General features: G+C 36.4%; 2 protein-coding genes across 11 annotated transcripts; both read left to right on the top strand.

Annotated features, from left to right (window-relative positions):
• The first annotated feature begins 11,943 nt into the window (after positions 1-11,943).
• Positions 11,944-14,885, top strand: LOC113293250. 7 transcript variants are annotated; one of them, XR_003332152.1, is made up of 5 exons: positions 11,944-12,063; positions 12,684-12,763; positions 12,855-13,007; positions 14,073-14,243; positions 14,343-14,885. XR_003332152.1 is itself a non-coding variant. In XM_026541951.1 (5 exons), exons 1-4 carry the CDS (start codon positions 12,000-12,002, stop codon positions 14,109-14,111), a joined length of 336 nt encoding a protein of 111 aa, XP_026397736.1. In that variant the 5' UTR covers positions 11,954-11,999; the 3' UTR covers positions 14,112-14,243; positions 14,346-14,885. The 7 variants fall into 7 exon arrangements, 4 of the variants coding, with proteins under 4 accessions (XP_026397736.1, XP_026397734.1, XP_026397735.1 ...); XR_003332153.1 differs by having other exon boundaries at positions 11,954-12,763; positions 14,346-14,464; positions 14,578-14,885; XR_003332151.1 differs by having other exon boundaries at positions 11,954-12,763; positions 14,343-14,464; positions 14,578-14,885.
• Positions 14,886-15,330: 445 nt separating this feature from the next.
• LOC113299300 (protein OSB2, chloroplastic-like) lies at positions 15,331-18,936 on the top strand. Of its 4 annotated transcripts, none has more exons than XM_026548312.1 (7): positions 15,331-16,021; positions 16,961-17,099; positions 17,779-17,919; positions 18,006-18,132; positions 18,202-18,318; positions 18,392-18,519; positions 18,605-18,936. In XM_026548312.1, the coding sequence occupies exons 1-7, from the start codon at positions 15,690-15,692 to the stop codon at positions 18,707-18,709; spliced, it is 1,089 nt and encodes a 362-aa protein (XP_026404097.1). In that variant the 5' UTR covers positions 15,331-15,689; the 3' UTR covers positions 18,710-18,936. The 4 variants fall into 4 exon arrangements, with proteins under 4 accessions (XP_026404097.1, XP_026404099.1, XP_026404096.1 ...); XM_026548314.1 differs by having other exon boundaries at positions 17,764-17,919; positions 18,202-18,305; XM_026548311.1 differs by having other exon boundaries at positions 17,764-17,919.
• Positions 18,937-22,149: the final 3,213 nt, after the last annotated feature.

Raw genomic sequence — 22,149 nt, 5'->3', positions numbered from 1 at the left:
ACTCCACCCTCTCCGTCGCCTCAACCACCACCACTCCCCTCCACGAGCCGTCAAATCCCCAAACACTAGAACCCATCACTACCACCTAATCCCCCATCATTTTAGCCTACTATTCTATCACTTTCTCCTCTTCACAGTTCCTGAAACCCTAGGAGAGAAAATGATGGAATAGCTCGAGCTAGGGAAATTGTACCAGAAGAGTGAGCAGAAGAGGAAGAGGAAGCGTGGGTCAAGCTAATTGAGTGGATATCAGAAGTAGTTGGTAAGAATTTTTGATTTAATTTGTAAACCCTAATTTTAGAAATTAGGTATTTTGGGGGAATTGAAATTGGGTATAAATAGAAGGCTTGGGTGTTGTAGAAGGCATGCCTGGATTAGCCAGAGGGTTATTTCCATGAACTGTAGCTTTGAGGGTTATCAATCTTTTCAATTCCATGATTCTCAATTCAAATGCATTGTTAATTTTAGCTGTTCAGAACTCCAACATGTATTGAATTTGATTGTGTGATTGTTACAATTTACATCAATCTCATGTTCATGTTATGTTATGTTCTTATGATTTGTTCTTAGGATAGTCTCATTCTAGTGCACTGTTGAATGATGTATTGCTAGGATAGTTATCTTGATGCCTGTTTTGCTTGAGCAATGGGAAGTAATCAGTGCTCTGGTATGCCTGTGATTGACTGTGCTGTCAAAAGACAGTCAATACTAGGGGCATATCAGTGAGCAAGCTGATTTTCCTCCCATTCTAATATATGCTCAAGGTCTTCAACTCAACCTAGAATTGCATTTCTTGATTAGGTCACAAGGTGGATTCTAAGCCTTGGCTTAGCCACAAATCTTTTTACAGTCACTTATAATTTCAAGCCTGTTTTGATTCCCTGCTCAGTTAAATTTCTTATCCATCTTGTTCAGTTTTTCTTGCAAATTGTAGCTGTTGTGCATTGAAATCAGTGCACAAACTCCTCCCTGCCCTTGGCTTACAGCCTTGGTTCTTAACTATTTTGCCATATTGCTTTGCATCTGTTTTGTTTATTTTGCAGCCTTGGTTTGTAGCCTTGGTTTGCATCTGTTTTGTTTATTTTGCAACTATCACTGCCCTGTAAATACCATTGTATATGCCATTGTTGTTCCATTGTAAATTCACTGCCTTGCCTTGTAAATGTCACCATCTTCTTTGTAACACTATCTTTGTATCTCTTTCTTTGTTTCATTGTCTCTCATTCTCTTTGTATGCCCCTGTCACTCTTATTGTTACACTATGCTTTGTAAATATGCACTGTCACTGCCCTGTAAAGCCTATGTCTACCTCTGTTTCATTATCTTTGTTTCCCTCACTGCCTTGGTTTGCTTTGCCTTTGCCACTGCCTAAATACCATTGTATATGCCACTGTCACCTTTAACTCACCTTTTGTAGGCCCTGTTTTGCTCTCTTTGCTTCATTGTGTCATTGTCACTCATTGCATTTAGATTAACTAGTTTAGGAAACTTCAACTTACACACCCTAGTCCCTGTGGATTCGACCCGTATTTGCACAAGCTACAACCGACATCGTGCACTTGCGGTTATAACATGTAGGCTTCCTCTTGCTCTTATTTTCTGTCCCCTTTCAAAGCCTACCAAGTTTTTGGCGCCGTTGCCGGGGACTTGGCTGCTGTGTGGTTGAAGTTGTTACTGCCCTGTAACTTAGTTTTTCAGCATCTTAGTGTAACTTAACTGTTTTGCATTGCATCTTAGGTTAACTGCATCTTAGTGTAACTTGCATTAGCATCTTGCATATTGCATATTAGTTTGCATCTTAGTTTGCATATCACTGCATACCTGCAAATCATCACTGCATCTGTAGCATTGCCCTGTTGCTTTGCTCATTGTCTGTGATTTTCTCATTTTGACATTGGCTTTGCTCATTGTCTGCATATTTGGTCACTGCATTTGTAGCTTTGCTTAGCCCTGTATCTGCAAACTACTAATGTGGATTTGCTCATTGCTCTGTAGCCTTCCTCTGAAATATACCTACAAAGCATCACTACATCTGAAGCATTGGTGTGCATCTTAGCAATATCACCTGTACTTAAGCATTGAGTTTTATCATTGCAACTACCATTGAGTCTATGTTAGCTGCAGTTGTCTCCCTGTAGTCAGCTGCACCTTCCCTTTGTTAGTATATCCATCTTGTTGTGCTATGCTTCGCTTCAAAGAGACTGATCTTCTCTTTTGAGCCAACAGGTGCTGCTACAGCCAGCCTCTGGTGCTGCTGCTGTTTTCTGTGTTGCTGCTGCTGCTGTCTTGCTGCCTCCTACTGCTGCTGCTTCTTCTTGTTGTTGTTGCTGTGAACCAAGCCCAACTGGGCTGTGCAACTAAAACAGAACAGCTGGGCTGTGCTACAAGAGTAAGCCTAAACTGTGGGCTTGTGTAAAATTTCCTGGGTTTGTAAATTAGATTGAACTGAACTGTGGGCTTGACCCAAACAAAAGTTGTCAACCATTTTCAAACCCAGTTGCACTTCTTTTTGGGCTGTGTAAATTCTAAAAGTGATTATGGGCTTGTGAATTGGACTGTGGACTTAGTTACATTTTGGGCCTCAAACTGATATTTGTTTAAACTGTGGGCCTGAACCAAACTTCTAGTGGGCCAAAATTTCAAAATTCCAAAAACCAACGGTGAGATTTACTCACCAACAGTGGGCCTAAGAATCAAAGTTTTTAAAACAAATTTGGGCTCCAAAAACAACCCATCTGGGCTTCAGACCAAGCTTTTCCCCAAACAGTTGGGCTCTTTTATTCAAAACCTTTTGCTGGGCTCAATTCAAACTGATTTGTTGGGCTTCACTTCACACTCAGCTAGGCTTCATTTTGCACAGCAGTTGTGGGCTGTTTTCAAATTTCTAGTGGGCTGTGCATTCTTCCGCCAAAGTGGGCTTGGTCTCCTTATCCCATTAAAAACCAAATGTTTTTCTCCCATAAAAACCAAAGTTTTCCAAATGTTTCCCTAAAAACCAAAAAATTTCTTTTTCCCATCAAAACCAAATGTCTCCCGACAAAACCAAATTTTTCCCAAAAAGTCCAATCCCATTAAAAACCAAATTTTCTTGTAGATAGTTTCTTAGTTAAATCTTTTGTTTCTTTTGTATATATAGTGCTAATCCAATATGATCTCGGCTAAAAAAATGTTGGATTTTTGCCTTGAATAACGGAGTTCTAATTTTGCTTTCGCCGTCAAATCGGGTATTCTCTTTCTTTTTTCTCTACTCAGCATAATCCTCTTCGTATGTTATAATTCTTTTCGTATTTTGAAACATTGAGGACAATGTTTAGTTTAGGTTTGGGGGTATAGAGTAGATACCACGATAACATGTTATAATTGAAAACAGAACTCCCTCTTTTTGAAAAAAATGAAAAAATTAAAAAAATGAAAAAAATCATAAAAATGGAGCTCATTTACCTTGAAATGTTGACTCTTGTGCATGTATGTAAACATAAGGATTCTTAGTCTAGATATTTAGGCACCCTGATTCTAGCACAATTCACATAGTGATAAGAAACTTGCACACGCACGATCTACCAATACATGTATAGCCTCGATCTTCAAGGTGTTTGATAGGAAGTTAGATTGCCAATCACTTTAGAATACTGAATGAGACTTGACTAGCTTGTTATTTGGTTGGCTGGGATAGAAGTTGGAGGATACGTTAAGAAAAGCAACCATAGAATTTGACCGGATGCATTCGATAAGGGCCACCTCTTGCTAAGAGTCATGTAATTATGTTTTTCTTTTTGTTCATGTATCAAAAGTGTCACTATGTTGTAAAGATCAAAGTTATTTCTTACAAAAAAAAAATATCAGAAAAAATATCAGAAAAAAAAAATAAAAAAAAATCAAGTATTTATTTATTCCATGTTTTGTCATGTTAAAGACAATAGTTCTCTCTTGTTCCAAAAATAAAAGAGAGTAATCAATGTAAATAAGAGTCATGTAAAGAGTCATCTTTTTGTTGTAAATAGTCTTGTAATAAGCAAGGAGGGTGCAGCCATCGATGTATAACGCGGGTAAACTGAAATATCACCAACTCATTGGGTGAACATTCACAATTCTCGTAAAGCCGGACAGCTAGCTTGGCTTAGAATTCGGTTCTTAGCCTAAAAACTATCTCTTGGTGATTAGTAGTCATAACTTCAGGTCATTCTAGAAACATGTGTAGATACACTTTACACTCTTATCACGTGTCTTTAGTTGTTATCAGTGCTAGGATTGTGCCTTTGATAGTTAGATTGACATCTCCATTTTGCTGTGAGCTTCTACTGTCTTGCACATGTCACATTTGATGGAATCTGAGCTTATATTTTGTCCTAGAACTTTGTAGGTACGTTCTAAGAAAACCTTCACGAGACTTCACTCGTCCACTAGGGACACTTAGTGGTTTAAAAGGCTTAGTGCATATGCTAAATGCATTCGAGAGACCAGCGACAGTGGTATAGGTAGGATTTCCTTAGTTTTTTTTACTTGAGGACAAGTAAAATTCAGGTTTGGGGGTATTTGATGAGTGCTAAAAAGTGCATATTTCTATATCTTTTTTTGGCATTTAACTCATCTTTTGTGCATTAATTCTACATTTTATCCCATATTCTGTATTTTCTTTGTTTTCAAGAATAAATATTTTTATTAACTAATTTTGCATTTTTAGGTAATAAATAAAGTTTGGATGAATAGCGGAGCAAAAAGAGCAGAAAAGTGGTGGAAGCCGGGAGGAATCACGCAAGGAAGCCGCGAAGAATGTTGTGCACAAGACCAAAAGGCTAGAAGTGGGCTTGAAGAGGAAGAATTGTTCTTAAAGAAGATATGGGCTTGGCATACCCAAGGCCCAAAACCCTCACCCAAATCCATTTCCTATATCCATACCCGTTTCCCTTTCTAGCCGTCAGATTGGATCATCTCAGCATCCTATGGTCGCAGCATTGCCAGTACATCAAAGTCTGAAGCTCCTGTCTAACACTACAGCACCTAATTCCATCTTGAGCCGTCAGTTTCGTTGTATCAGGCATCCGACGGTCGATACCATCCTCTTCACTTGTAGCCGTTAGATCAATCTATCATTTCCGCATCCCACGGCTCAGCTTTGCGAATCATCGAGACTTGATGCATCCGCTCAACACCCAAACACCTAACACCTATACCCTTCAGCCAAACGCACCTTACCCAAATTCTCATCTTCCTCCTTCGAGCAGTCGAGCTCTGCTCTTGCCAACTCCACCCTCTCCGTCGCCTCAACCACCACCACCCCCCTCCACGAGCCGTCAAATCCCCAAACACTAGAACCCATCACTACCACCTAATCCCCCATCATTTTAGCCTACTATTCTATCACTTTCTCCTCTTCACAGTTCCTGAAACCCTAGGAGAGAAAATGATGGAATAGCTCGAGCTAGGGAAATTGTACCAGAAGAGTGAGCAGAAGAGGAAGAGGAAGCGTGGGTCAAGCTAATTGAGTGGATATCAGAAGTAGTTGGTAAGAACTTTTGATTTAATTTGTAAACCCTAATTTTAGAAATTAGGTATTTTGGGGGAATTGAAATTGGGTATAAATAGAAGTCTTGGGTGTTGTAGAAGGCATGCCTGGATTAGCCAGAGCATCAGTAGAATAGTTTAAGTTTTTTTCCAGTTTTGTTATTTCCATGAACTGTAGCTTTGAGGGTTATCAATCTTTTCAATTCCATGATTCTCAATTCAAATGCATTGTTAATTTTAGCTGTTCAGAACTCCAACATGTATTGAATTTGATTGTGTGATTGTTACAATTTACATCAAGCTCATGTTCATGTTTATGTTATGTTATGTTCTTATGATTTGTTCTTAGGATAGTCTCATTCTAGTGCACTGTTGAATGATGTATTGCTAGGATAGTTATCTTGATGCCTGTTTTGCTTGAGCAATGGGAAGTAATCAGTGCTCTGGTATGCCTGTGATTGACTGTGCTGTCAAAAGACAGTCAATACTAGGGGCATATCAGTGAGCAAGCTGATTTTACTCCCATTCTAATATATGCTCAAGGTCTTCAACTCAACCTAGAATTGCATTGCTTGATTAGGTCACAAGGTGGATTCTAAGCCTTGGCTTAGCCACAAATCTTTTTACAGTCACTTATAATTTCAAGCCTGTTTTGATTCCCTGCTCAGTTAAATTTCTTAGCCATCTTGTTTAGTTTTTCTTGCAAATTGTAGCTGTTGTGCATTGAAATCAGTGCACAAACTCCTCCTTGCCCTTGGCTTACAGCCTTGGTTCTTAACTGTTTTGCCATATTGCTTTGCATCTGTTTTGTTTATTTTGCAGCCTTGGTTTGTAGCCTTGGTTTGTAGCCTTGGTTTGCATCTGTTTTGTTTATTTTGCAACTATCACTGCCCTGTAAATACCATTGTATATGCCATTGTTGTTCTATTGTAAATTCACTGCCTTGCCTTGTAAATGTCACCATCTTCTTTGTAACACTATCTTTGTATCTCTTTCTTTGTTTCATTGTCTCTCATTCTCTTTGTATGCCCCTGTCACTCTTATTGTTACACTATGCTTTGTAAATATGCACTGTCACTGCCCTGTAAAGCCTATGTCTACCTCTGTTTCATTATCTTTGTTTCCCTCACTGCCTTGGTTTGCTTTGCCTTTGCCACTGCCTAAATACCATTGTATATGCCACTGTCACCTTTAACTCACCTTGTGTAGGCCCTGTTTTGCTCTCTTTGCTTCATTGTGTCATTGTCACTCATTGCATTTAGATTAACTAGTTTAGGAAACTTCAACTTACACACCCTAGTCCCTGTGGATTCGACCCGTATTTGCACAAGCTACAACCGACACCGTGCACTTGCGGTTATAACATGTAGGCTTCCTCTTGCTCTTATTTTCTGTCCCCTTTCAAAGCCTACCATTAAGCATTGCAAAATCGCTTGCAAAGATGCAACTAGTTTTTTAGAAAAAGCTCATGAAAAGCCATAGTTTTTGGTAATCCAAATATGATAAGGAAAAACGTATCTGCAATCTCAACAAGTGTTGCTCCTATTACTAAAAGCAACCAAAAGAAGTTTGTCAAAAATGTTATTTTTGTTCCCCCTAATGGATAAGTCATTAACATGAACTTCTTAATTAAAAAATATGAAGGAGAAGGAGCTATTGAAGATATTGGACTTGGAAAGAGGTCCAGGGTTTCTAATGATTAAACTTCTGATGAAAGTGTTGTTGGTGATACCTCTACTACCAATACCACTGCATACAACAAAGACATTCAAATTTCTCAATTAATCACTGCAAGAGATAATCCAACTCAAAACTCACAGATGTAGAGTCAAGTAATTTTCAAATATTTTTTCCTTATTATTCTTCTTTTAAGAAATTCATTGTTTATTATCATAGTTTTGAATTTTAAACTGCATCAAATTCATAAATCATTGTCATTGCACATCCATAATTTTTTGTACTTTCAACTTGCAAAAGTTTTTAAATTTCTCATACTTTTAACTTTCTTGCATCACATCTTAGTTGGCTCAGATCATCATCCCAAAATGAAAATAATCTCTTGGAATGTACAAGGACTTAAAGCTTCAGCTATTAGAAATCATCTCAGTGACCTTATTAGATCTCAAAACCCTGATATCTTATTTCTTTGTGAAACCAAAATCAATCAAGAAAAGAGCAAACCTCTTCTAAAACTCTATAAACACCCAAATCATGCTTTTATTGATCCAGTTGGTTTATCTGGTGGACCTGTTCTTCTCTGGAAGAATGGTTTTACTTGTGATGTAGTTGGTAATGACAACAACATGTTTAACATCATGGTTCAGGCTGATATTAGCAGACCTGAATTTTTACTCACATGTACGTATGGTTACACTAGTTACAATAAAAAGAAAAAAACCCTGGATATTCAGGATATAAATAAAGCTAATAGAGGGCCTTGGATGCTATTAGGTGATTTGAACTTTCACTTAGTAGAAGATGGTAATAATACATCTTCTTCCATTGATGGTTGGGTCAATAAGATTGTAGATGATTGTGATCTATAGAACATAGGATATACATGGAAAAGTCATACTTGGACTAGTAATAATCTAGGTACAGGAAATATTAAATCTAGAATAGATATGGCTCTAGGCAATAGTGACTGGAACATTCATTTTCCTAATTCTAAGTTATATCACTTAAACCAGATAGGGAGTGACCATAGTCCCATAATGCTTGTGACAGATACTACTATTCCAAGTTGCTGGAATCCATTTGCATTCTTCTTAACTTGGTTAAATAATGAATCTTGTGCTACAACTATTGCTAATGCATGGAAAACTGATGTTAATGGCTCTTCTGCTTATCAATTAGTCACAAGAATGCATGCTACTAGGAAAGTACTTTCCAGGTGGAATAAAGAGCATTTTGGTAATGTGCACAAACTGGTGGATGATCTGTAACAACAACTAACAGTTCTTGAAGCACAACCTCATAGCTCAAAGGTACAAAATTAAGTCATTGTTGTTAATAGTGAACTAAACAAATTACATAAGGTGCAGAATGAGTTCTACCAGCAAAAGTCAAGGGATAATTTCATTAAGGATATGGATAATAATATCAAATATTTTCATGCTAAGTGTAATAGAAGGATATGGATAATAATACCAAATATTTCCATGCTAAGTGTAACAGGATAATAAGCAGAAATAAAATTGATTCACTTCAGGATTACAATGGTTATTGGCTGCAGTCTAGAGAAGATATTACTTCACATCTCACTCAACATTTCAGCAGTATTAGTACTTCCACAAACACAGAACTCGATGAAAGTATTTATTCAGTGCTTCCCACAATCATCTCAGCTGAAGATAATGTCCTTATCAGACCTCCCTCTTCAGATATCCTAAAAACTCTAAAAAAGTATGGAAAATTGGAGTGCTCCAGAACCAGAAGGTTTTCAAGCTGGCTTTTACAAAAGTCAGTGAAATAAGTTGGTGAAGATGTTTCTCTAATGTTTAAAAGATTCTTGGAATCTAAATGTATGTTCAAACAAATTAACAAGACTTATATCTCACTCATTCCTAAGAACAAGAAATCTATTTGTGTTGCAGATTACAGGCCAATTGGATTACACAATACATCCTACAAGATAATTTCTAAGATTCTGGTCAACAGGATGAAACCATTAATGGAGAGAATTGTTTCTCCTTATCAAGTACATGTGTCTCTGGTAGACTTATCAGTGATAATACTATCATTTCTCAAGAGATTATTCATCATATGAAGAAGAAAAAAGGTCAGATTGGCTGGATAGCGCTCAAGTTGGATATGTCAAAAGCAGTTGACAGATTTGAGTGGAGTTTCCTCATTAAAGTTCTAAAATACTTTCAATTCTTTGATGACTTCTGCAACTTGATTTATCAATGCATTAGCACTACCTCTCTTTCAGTTCTTCTTAATGGTTCCCCATGTGAAGAATTTCATCCCTCAAAAGGCATAAGACAAGGTTATCCTCTCTCACCATATTTATTCATTCTTGCAATAGAGTTTCTCTCAAGACATCTTGTTGCAGTTTAATAGGACAAGTCTATCGAACGTATTAAAATGGATGGCAATGCTCCTGCCATCAATCATTTTCTCTTTGCAGATTACTGTTTGATTTTCGCTCAGGAAAATCTTTCTTCTGTTAACAATTTGCTAGAGCTTCTCAGTAACTTCAGCTCACAATCAGGACAAGTTATTAATTTTGAGAAACTTGTAGTGCTTTTCAGTAAGTATACTAAACCAGAAGTTGCTGAAACTTTAACTCACATTTTAGGAGTACAAGTTATGAGTTCAAAAGAGAAATATTTATGTTCTTCATTGATTCTGGGTCATTCCAAGCAAGGGTCCTTCAAGTCTATACAATAGAATTTTGAACAAAGATTATCCACCTACAATGCAATATCTCTTTCTCAAGAAGGGAGGTCTACAATGGTTAAGCATGTTCTTAATTCGGTTCCAAATTATCAAATGGGTACTTTTAAGTTACGAAATCAACTCATCAACAAACTGACTTCAATTGAAAGGGATTTCTTTTGGGGACATCAATCAAATAAGGGGTCTAATCCATGGGCTTGGCTAAAATTTTTTAAGCCAAAAGATATTGGATGTCTTGCATTCAGGGATCTGGAGAAGCTCAACCTTACTAAATTAGCATGGAAAAAATGCACTGAATCCATTAACTTAATGGTTTGACTTCTTAGTATCAAGAACTTCAAAAAATAAGACATCATTCATATAAAAATTGAAGCCAAGAATTATTCTTATGCATGGAATGAAATTACAAAGGGTTTATTCATTGTTCAACATAATTACTTCATGAAAATAAATAATGGTAAAAAGACAAAAAATTGGTTAGATAGATGGATTCCTGGCCTTTCTCATCCTCCAGTTCCAATCAATGACTTTTTCGGATTCTATGAAGAAGTGGCTGAGCTTATCAATCTTGGAGATAATACTTGGAACATAACTCTTCTAGATCAACTGTTTGATGCCGATACTTCTTTTAAAATTCAGAAACTGTTTCTAGATATTATAATAGAAGACAAAATGATATGGATGCCTTCAAAGGATGGTAAGTTCTCCGTTAAGAGCACTTATAAGAAGCTCACTGAATGCAACATGGAAGTGAACGTTAATGGAAGAATCATTGAACCTGATACATGGAAGGATTTATGAAATACTGACACTGCTCATAGGATCAAACTTGTTATCTAGAAATGTATCAGAAAAATTAATCAAACAAGAGTAAAGCTGGCAGTTTACAATGATGAGATTGAGACTGTGGATGTTGTGGTTCTGAAGCTGAAACTATGGAACATCTACTGTTGGATTGCATACATGCTAGAGCAGTGCGGAGAGGGGTACTAATATCAACATTGATGCAGTAAGAAACAATTGTTCCAATGTTTTTGAATGGGTCACTAGCTGGTTCATACCCAATTCTATCACAGATGAAAGATGGTTGTACACTCTTATGATTGGTGCTTGGGTTATTTGGAAGGACAGATGTGACACAGTCTTTCAGGGAGTTTCTCTTAACCATCATAACTGTGCACAAAATTAATTACCATTTAGGCTCACATTTGCATGCTCTAGTATTATTACTTCTCCTGCAAGCAATTCTAGACCTTCTCATTGGCAGCCACCATTACCAGGCATTATTAATTTGATTATTTAACTAATAATATTAGGCACATGACTAATCTCTCATGATTACACATGAGCTTGTGGAGGGATCAAAGGAAGCTACTCAGATGGAGTATTAAATCCAGAAGAGGGGAGTGCATGGCAATACATGAGGCACTTGCTTGGGAAAAGAGGGAGTCTTTAACAAGAATTCACATTGAAGCAGATTCCAAAGTTGTCATACAATCCATCACAGACATCAGCTCTCTCATACAGTGGGAAAATATGAATATATTGAAAAAGTTTAAATACCTTTCATCATATTTCAGTTTATGTTGTTTTTTATTTATTAATCGTGATGACAATCAAGTTGCAGATAAAGTAGCTAAGTCAGTTAAAACTTCTGAATCAGGTATCGAGTTCTATGATAATTTTAGTGCCGATATTCGTAATTTTCTGGCAAATGACTACAGTATATTTGCACAATAAGCAATGAAAACTTTATTTTTATCAAAAAATAAAATAAAATCCAAAGGTATCAATCGAACCTTCTACACGGAAAAGGTATCAGTCAACCCAAGTTGACGGATAAAGTCAAATAGGGGTGGTCCTGGTTAATCCAAGTCGTTCTGCAATGACGTTATAATCCTTAAGTAGTTAAATTAACCGATCCCATGTGTAAAGTAAAGAAACGATACCCATTGATTTGAACCCATACCCAACCTACCTAGGCCTAGCCCATTTTATACCTCATTTCTTCTTCTTCTACGTGGGTGAAAAACCTAGCTGAGACTATCGAGCTTTGATGAAAAGAAAAGCAATGGTAAAAGTAAAATAGATAGATGGTTACTAAATCTGAACAAGGTGTATACTCTAATGCTATTACTGATTTTGTAGCAGACTCTGGTATGGATTTTTTTCTTAAACTTCTCCGATAATTTGGATGGATTAATGTGGATTATACCTTAAATCATGTAGTTTCCATATGGGGTCAGTTTGATTTGATTTTTTTTTTAACTGTTTTGATTTGATATAGTATTAGTTTATTTCAAGACTTTGAAAGATTCATGGTTGGATACTGATTCCATTAGTTTTTCTTATTCTATATAAATAAATTGTGGGTTCTGTGGATTTTATTATAGATTTTAAGTTTAATAGATTAAGATTCAGCTTCATTCAGAAAGCAATCGTCCAAACATAGAGAGTATAAATGTAGAAAAATAATAGTAATTACGCAACTGAACTTTAGAGATTTCTATGCTAAAATGTGAATGCAGACCTGAATTTGTGTTTATACCATTCGGGATGTCATGTGCAGATTATTAACTGGATTGAAGATGGTTTTGTAGTATGCATTGGAAGCTTAAGAATAAAACATATGAAATTGGATTCAGATTACATCTAAATATCAAAGATGTTTATCGTATGATTGAACGTTTAAGACTGATGAAACTAGATATTTGATGTATGAACTCAATATTTAGGAAATATTGGCTTTAAATTTGGTTTTGCATTTTTGAGATCAGAGAAAAAAGTTTGTGTTCTGGTGTTTCTCGGGGTTCGGGATTATTCTAAACGGAGACGTCTGGATGAAAGATGACATTTTGTACGTGGTTTGTATCGCTTAAAAAACTTTAGATCTGATGGACTTATTTAGTTGCGCTTCGTTTATTTGGTTGTTTCTTTCTTCTTAACAGCAAAAAGATGGAATCCCGCATCCCATCCTCAAGAGTTAGTAAATGGAGAGCGCCCATTCGCTTATGTATAGTAGTACTTGTTCCAATGTACAAAGTTAATTATGATTATTCGGCGCCTAAGAGTTGGGGAAGCACTCCAACTGGAATGTATGGGTAAGATGTAAATTGCTATCTGCTATTCATTTGTTTTACCAGAACAAATATTTTTATTTTCCTTATCCAGTCATGTGAGAGCGACTACAGTAACCACCCCTATCCCACCTTATTTCCATTTTTTTATAGATTTCAATTAGTTGTATGTATGTTGTTTTCTTAGAAGAGATGAATAATCATTTAGTGCGAAATTGAATTTCATTTGATTCACTAGTACTTGAGTTCTTTCACTCTGAACTAACCTCTGTAGTAGGTCTTAATATGCATCACACTAAGCTTCAAATACAAATACAAATACATTTTTTCTCTCATAGCATTTGATTCATTTTTTCTGACAACCGTGGAAGTTAATTTATTTTTCTGATACCCGCGTTGTTTCTCATATTTCCATGTGAACATACAATTATGGGGAGAATTTGTAAAGGCATGGAAATCATCAACCGTGTATGTTAAGTTAATCTAGTTTTGTAATCAACAGACCCAGACTCATAGGGTTCTATAATACAATCTCTTTGTGAAGGTGCTGGCATTTAAGAATTTTTCTAACCATGATCCATTATGCAAGTGGTTTAAGTACCTACGGGCCTCCACTGAAATCGATTCATTAACGAGGACCGACCCGACCACTGACATCATACTAAAATATGTTCCAAACAACGGATTATCCTTCTTTTTTATCCCACCATCTGAATCAACTACCCATTTTAATTTATACGACTGTTTGTATCAGTTACCCATTTTAGCTTATATGACAATCGGAAATCATTCCCAATTTATTTTATATGACCATTTTAGTGTGATACCCAATTTATGTTATACGACCGTCCGAAAAATAATTTTATTTTTTTCTTGTCATTTGTTGTCTGGACTAGTAATATCGATTAGTAATATGGCTATATATATCATTATTATTATTATTATTTATTTTTTTTGCGAATTGAGCATGTTAATCATCTTGAGCTACTATGTTGTGGCCTCTTTATACTCAAAACTAGAGAACTTTGTGCTAACAATTTGTCAACGCTGTTATTGAGTACTTTAAAAATATTTCTCAATTTGTTGTAGATCAGAGGAGCTAGTGAAGCTGAAGTTGGTGTAGAATGACAGGTACTGAAGCTCGACATGCCACAAATCCACTGCTTTAACGATCCTGGTAGCTATCTTTATATCCAGAAGCACTAGACAATCTCAGCATGCAAGTATCCAAAATTTGTCCTGATCTGCAAACTAGACAAGGTATAAACACATTTGCGTTTAGTTTATAAGGTAAGATTTTAATACATGTATCACAGTTGGTTCTCTTTGCTCATATGTGTCAATGTTTGTTGTCTTCAGTAGAGATGTGATCCAGAGTTGGAGCATGTAATATTCGGTGATATTGATGAACAAGAAGCTAATGTTGATGAACTTATATCAACTTGGAGGTGGAGGGTGATTCCAAATACGGAAACAGTGAGGTGCCTTGATAAAAAAATGAATTATTTGGCTCGAGAAACTTTTATCTTAGCAAATGCCATTGTAAGGTTTGATGTTGTTAATTTGCTAAAGCTGTGTAAGCTATTAATTGCAGGCTAAAGGCACCAGGAATTAGGTACCTAACTCCAATATTTCAAGGTTAAACCTTCCTTATATCCAGTTTGTTTAACTGTAATGAACATAAATGCATGGATAGCTCCGGTTCGTTTAAAGGGATGAAAACCGTTACCAGAAATGTGAATGTATTCTGGTAGTGGATAAACAGGTTCGAAGTTATTATAGTCCCGACATAATTGGTCTGTAGTTCAGCTTAGAAAATATACTCATGTATAAGTTGAACAGAACCATGTAGAGGTTGAATGTAATAAATTTAGTTGTACAGGAACCCAAATTCCTTATAAATAAACATACCTTAACTGCGTCAATGTCGCATAAAATAAACTGGTTCACAGTTATGTTCTCGTACGAATTTTCTATCTTTTGAGATATCAATTGGAATTAGGCTATCTCGGTTTAAAGTTAAAAAAAACAAACAACTGAAAAACTTCAATTCGGGTATACCAAATCATATTCCACACCCTGAAATAAAGGCTAACTATGGTTGCATAACTAAGTACGGTGGATGGGTTAATTTGGAAGATGAATATCATACTTACTCTATCACAGAATGTCCGTCAATTTAGGTTGACTGAAGTGTTGCAGGATCGGTGGTTGACTGATTCCTTCAAATTTCTTCGACGATTGCTCAAAAAAATTAAAAAAAAAAAGGGCCAACAGCTTAAGTATTTAATTAGAGTATTTTCCTAAAAAGAAACAACAACATTTTTATTTTATTTTGATCATGCGATAATTGGGCTGGGCCCCTATCCAAATACAGCCAGTCGGGCAGGCCCCACTGCATAACCCGACCCGCCAACCCCTTAAACTACAACTATACGTCTATACTACACTACTACTGGGGATTGAACATCTGAAGTCTCTCCCACAAAGGGAGGATAGGTACCACTGTTCTACATGCGTGGACCTAGAAACAACAACATAATACTCCCAATGAACACTCGCAATAACGTGAGGAACTAAACCAAAATCAGATGAAAAGAGAACCTGAATTTGGATTCATATACTACTATAAAAGAAACAGATCAAAGATTTAGGGCAAGTTTTCATTTCTATTCCATCCTTAAACCCCTGAACCTTTGAAATTCCATGCCAACTTACACAGCCACCATGAATCATCTCAATAAACCATTTATAAAAACTCTATCATCTCAATCAACGATTAACCATATACTAACTCGGGTATTCGTTCTTCAAAAATCACAACTTTACTCAACATCACCAAAAGAACCAGAATTAGTTTCGAAATCTCGTGATTGGCCAAGACCTATTACGATACCTTGGCAATCAAAGGTTGCAAATTTGGTTAACTTAGTTGGTTCTGTTTCTAGACCTATTAAATTCCAAGAATCTGATGATGGAAAGTTCTGGGCTGGTACTACTATTTCACAGGAAGAAGCCGACCATTCTACTGCGATTGAGTACGTATATGCACGTCACCGAGTTAACTTATCGCGTTTTGCATGTCAAACTTATAGCAATTCCTAGGGTTCTTTAGTTCATAAGGTTAAGAATCATGTGATTTATTGCTGTCCAAGCCTAATTTCAAGGATTATGTTGGATAGGAGTGAAAATGAATCTTTGTAGAGAGATAAGGCAGCCTGCATTTAGGTGCAGCAACCTGATCAATGGTAAGTGTATTGCTCATTCTCTGCCAGGGACGTACATGTGTCCAGCTGCTACCTGTGTATCCAGTAATCCAATCTGAAGAAGTTTTAATGTGTTAAGTTGATTATCACTTGGCTGTTGTTAAATTAACACATTTTGGAAACATCTTAAATTTGATGAATCTAAATATCTTATAACAAGTCATAGGGTTCAGAATTGTGTGATTTAGTGGCGTACGAGCCTGGTTCAAAGGGTCATGCTGGATACAAGTGAAAATCAATCAATGGGCTTATTCCTCATGCTCCGGCAGAGGGGTACAGATGTACATCAGTTACATTTTTTATTAAGAAAATGGCTCAAGATCATAGGAGTAAGTTATCTACTACGGCTATATTCGTCACTGGAAACTATTGTGCTATATGTGCCTGTATTTGTTTTGAACTGTTTATGGCAGTATTGATTGAATTACAGATGGTATAACCCGTATGTTGTGGAACAAGTGAACAACTCTTATGTTATTGCCTTAGTAGACCCTTATAACACTCCTGTCAAATCTATTTGGTGAAATGTGTCTACTCCTTGCTTTGCTTTTGCCTCTGTGTATGTCTGTAACGGAAGTTCAATAAAACTTTTCCATTGCTAAAATGCATATTTGCCCTGTTGCTTGGTTTGATTATGGGTTTAAACATAAATTCAATTTCTTCGAGTTCTTATACACGTGGATTGAGCATCATTCTCTTTCTGATATCTAGGATCCCCATAATCTTCGAAGGTCATCTAGCACAAACTGCTGCTTGCCATTTGAAAGAAAGAGACCTTATTCACATAGCTGGTCATTTCAGTGAAGATCCACCTCAAATCTCTTTACAATGTGGTCATTGCATTGGTCAGGTATGGTTTGCTGAACCCAAGGCACATAAATTATTTCTTCACATGTAGCTATTGCAGGTGATAGTGAGGTGTGTATGTAAATAACGGTCTTCATTCTAATTAAGGAATGTGAGTGTAGTCAATAATGGCTCAATTATCACATTAGTTTCTTTGTCATCTAAAAACAGGATGGTTGGTTTGGAATTTTGCTGCAAAGCAATTGAAGAAGTACCAGTGTAGGATTTGGAAGTCAACTGTAGTTTATTCGCTAAAATTCTCTTTTTACTATCCGGAGCATGATTTTCTTGAAGTATTTAACGATGGTCCGTTGTAGGTTCTGGAACAAGTGTATACTGGAGTATATTGCTTGGGTTTGGAACAATTATGTGCTGGGAAATGTTTCTGCGGTGCATTAGGCATTGGCCCATTTGGATCAGCACAACTTGACCTTTCTCACCCAAACTCTCATTTTGTTTTAATTTGCCTCAGTGTTTGGCTTATCCGGCCTCAGTTCATTCTTTCTTCCACCAGCGTACTTAGGTTGCCAGGTTCACTTGAAGATCATTTTATTTAGTGATAATTCAAAATACATTTGTCAGACAAATCGTTGTTTCTTAGCCAGTGTAAGTTAGTCCCTTTAATATGTGAATGAAATGAATTTAACTTTCAGTGATGACAATGTTAGGTTATGGTGCATCAGATAAGCTTTATCGAAGAAACCTCTCAAGCCAAGGAAAGATATTACTCGCATCTGAAGCAAGTACTCGATAACTTTTGGAGAGACCTTTGTGGCAATCCAAACCAGTGGACTGATTACAGGAAGGATAAGCTCAATGGATTGGTGATCTATTCATCTACCCAAAATAAATGATTAATTAATATTGCATCTTTTGTGCTAGATAATAACAATTATTAATGTTGATTCAGGTAAAACCGAAACACCCAGATTTCAAGCGCAAGGATAGTGGCCAACCATTATGGCTCAACACGGCACCAAAATGGGCCATTTCTGAACTTCCAACAACTTCTGAACTTCCAATTATATCTGAAGAAGGTCAGCTTGATCGAAATAGCCTCTTCAATGAATCTTACAGATGCGCTTATTGATAATCTATATTGACAGTTCCTTGGCACAAATATTATGTCTTAAGTGGCAATATCTCAAAGACAACCGCTGACAAAAACACGGGGCTTCAATGTCGTTGTGTATTTGCTTGGTTAATATTGGTGTGTCCTTTAGGTGAAATTCCTTTTTCTTTTCGGTGGACAAGTGATGCTTCCATTTACATTTCTAATGATGTTCTTTAAAGCAGAGGACTCTTCTTTGGGCAATGCTCAAAAACGACCAGAAGGTTCCTCTTGGAGAAAAGAATCAGAGGAAGCGTCCTGGAAGAACTTAACTCAGAATCCAGATAAATGGTGGGATGTGAGATCTGATAAGGTACCTATTCAATCCCTTTTTTTTTTTTCGCGATGTGATCTTGTTGAATAACTTTTTCCCCATTGTTATATGTTTTATTTCTTAGCTATTCAACCACGATTTTGAACACAAAGATACGGGCAAAGCATTGTGGCTTAGTAGCTCACCGGATTGGGTATTTGAGAAGTTGCCTCCTCCAAAACCGTTATGAAGATAGCTGGAAATGCTGAATGTGTCTGGACAACTACTTAACAAATGACACTAATCTGAACAGAATGTGTCCTTGCAGAGCTTGTAAACTGCTCTTTGTTGTTTGGTGTTTGGAGATACCTGTAAATGCTGATTTGCTGGATGATTGAACAAGTTTTCAAACTTACACTATGCTGTATTGGTGAGTACCAGTATGAGAATGTAAATAAGTTTTTGGTTTTTACTGTCCCTGCAGTGTATTTTGCGGGAAGTTATGTTACAAGTACTCAAGGAGAACGATAGACCCCTTTGACAATATATAGGTCGAATTACAGTTTCCACATGAACTTTCTGTTAAGTTTAAACCAGATGGCAATTCAACTGTCAACACAATTTTATACATGAAGGAAAATTAGAAGACAGGTTTAGAAAAAGCAAGTATAGGATAGATTGAGGCCAGAGAAAACTGTGGTCCCTGTGATAATTAGCACTCCCAAAATGATGTTGCATGGGTGAATGGAGTTTGTCTCTCATGAGATCAATATCTTACCTTCTTGATAATGACAGCAACTCAAACAATAAGAAGCCAGAAACTAAGATGGTGCGGGAGTTTGACGCCTCTTTTACCTGGCCGTGTATAATCTGGGTATACCTAATGAAACAAAATACGAGGCATTTTGAAGTAAAACAAAATACCCCTTAACCACTGATTTTCAAAATGTCTAATCTATCCTTGTTTAATTAACATTAATAGTTTATTTAGGTTAATTAATTAGTTGAATTAAAATTCTGAAATTATGTTTTATTTGGATTGAACTCATGAGTTATGTGTTATAATTTTTGAGGATTTTTTTTTTTGTAACGGAAATGAAACCACACTAGCCAACACTTCTACACAGAGAATTACAAAGCTGCTGGGTGATTTCATACTCAAATTTACGGAAGGAATCAACGCTTTCAGTTTTGAAAGTATGTAAAGTCGACAAGGTCGACAAATTTGGAAGATAACGAGCATTAGTGGCCGACATGCTAATAATAAATCATAATGACGACTACAGAATTCTTGACATACAGAGAAAGGTGTTATAGATGCATAATTAGTCGGCAAGGTATGAATTTCATAACCAGCTGCCGACTAAACTATAGTCGTCAAGATCGATAATTCCAAACACCAACGATTAGGTATGAGGATGAATACTGTGACAACCTTGTAAATGTTAAATTCAGAGATGAGAAGTCGTCACTATACTCAATGTTGGAAGATAACGACTAATATTAGTCGTCAAGGTAGAATAGAGATACCCTGACGACTTTTCACAGCAATTTGGAATTATACGGGATATGAGATTAGGTATGATTTTGCACCACATCTCAAATCGAGTATGTTAAATATTCAATTTGAGATTGGGTACAAAATCATACCCAGTCTCATATCCCGTACAACCAAGTTTCAGTTTCGTTTTGACTTTTTGTTTTATTTTGATTTGATTTTTTTTTTTTTTTTTGATTTCATAACATAAAGTTTGAGTACAAAAATCACAGTCAGGGAAATTTGATCAGCATGGTTGTTTGGTGATCCGTTGACTGACTGAAATCATAGTCGGGCAATTTGATCTTTTTTATCTTTCAGACACCCCTTAGCAAACTACGTAGGGTGGTTTTAAATTTTGTATACCCCAATCCGATCAGACTCTTTTATGATGAAGATGTACTATGAAGTTGGACAATTAAATACAAAATAGTGTATGAATAAATACAAAACAATGTAAAATACAATTGTATAGAGTAAGAGCATGTTCACAATGGTTACCACGTCTCGGAAGTCGGAATAGAGTGTGAAGGTAAAAATACCTGATTGTTACGTGTCAACATCGTGGGAGGCGGTTGCAGGATAATAAGATGAATAAGATAAACCAAAAAAGGGCCTAAGGTGATTACACCAGAACCAAAATATCTACTGCTTCGCCTCATGAAGGACATATGTAAAATCAGCCAAATCATCTGATGGTCGATTTCAAAAGGAGAACATTGCATTTAACGAAGAAGCAAAAGATATGCGATACATTTGTAGGAGAAGGTACACCATGTCAGAGACTCGGATGAAAGGTGATCAAACGTGCTACCCAACAAAGGAGATAGCACGATGTATCTCGGAGAGAAGTAACAGGGGGCCCGTGACCCCGTCCGAGCGATGAGAAAGCGTATTGCACCAACACAAGCCGAGAAACAACACATCATTCCTTACAAAGTTTATTTGCCTATAAATACCAGTCCATGTAGTAAGAGATGGACATGTTCTTTTAGATAAATTTTGGTAAGAGAAAAAGTGGAGAAATACTTGTAATCTTGAGAAAAGGGTAAGACCTTCCGGAATATTAATAATAATGATACTTTCTCACCGTGGATGTAGGTCTTCATGGCCGAATCACGTTATATAGTTGTGTTCTTGTTTACTTTTAAGTTCTTTACATCTTGTTTTTGTTTTACGTCTTATGATATGTTTTATTAGTCGTTAGATCTAAATGGGTGTAGTATGCAAAAAAGATACAACTACATTCTGACGCTAGAAACATGGAGGTCTAAAGATTTATTCCACCTCCCTCAAAAGTTTTTACAAAACCCTATGAAATTTTTTTTTTTTTTTTTTTAAATCATTTTTCTGACTTTAACGAGTTGATCTTGGACATAACGAGATCTTCACGATTTCACACCTGAAAAGTCCTCGAAGATCCTTAAAAGTTTTAGCTCTTGAGCAATATTGCTTATTTTATGAGTTAAAGTTCCTTTTTAATTTATTTTCATCATATTCCCAAAGATTCTCACGAGAGTCGATGGTTAGAACGCCAGCGATGTCTATGACCTCTCGTAAAAGTTCATAACCCTCTTCCATGATTGAGTTGGGAAAAAATGAAGCTAGTAGATTTAGTAGAAATAACAACATACTACGCAGTTGAAGAAGCATTATAGCAAAGACCAGTTAGAATACCTTTATTTTACGAAACTCAAAACAGCCCAAAACCCTTTTAGAAACTCAGATCTAAAAAGACAAGAAAGGTTATCGAGTATATTATCACTATCAAATAATCAAAAGATATTGCAAAGAGATTAAGATCCGAGAATGTTGAGAAACAGTTCCAGAAATAGAAAAACATTGTTAGCGTCAAAACTGATTTCACCCATTAAAGATATGACGTGCTCGAAAAAAGATAAAAGAGAAACCTTCATCCTGACACCAACACTTTATCTAGTTGAGGAATGTTTCTGTCGTTATCTTAAGTACTTACAAAACCAAATATTGAGTCTTTCTAAAATTTAAATCGTACCAATAACCATCAGATGTAGGGTCCCATTTTTCAGAAAGAAAAGACAAATTAAGTATTATTGTATTTCTCGCAGGGAAAACTGTGGCCATGTGACGATCCACTCACGCAAATAATGGAGGTGCCGACGGTACACCGTCGA

This window comes from Papaver somniferum, chromosome 7, assembly GCF_003573695.1.
Source record: "Papaver somniferum cultivar HN1 chromosome 7, ASM357369v1, whole genome shotgun sequence".
Taxonomy (NCBI): domain Eukaryota; kingdom Viridiplantae; phylum Streptophyta; class Magnoliopsida; order Ranunculales; family Papaveraceae; genus Papaver; species Papaver somniferum.
This window is presented reverse-complemented; position numbering and strand designations above follow the sequence as displayed.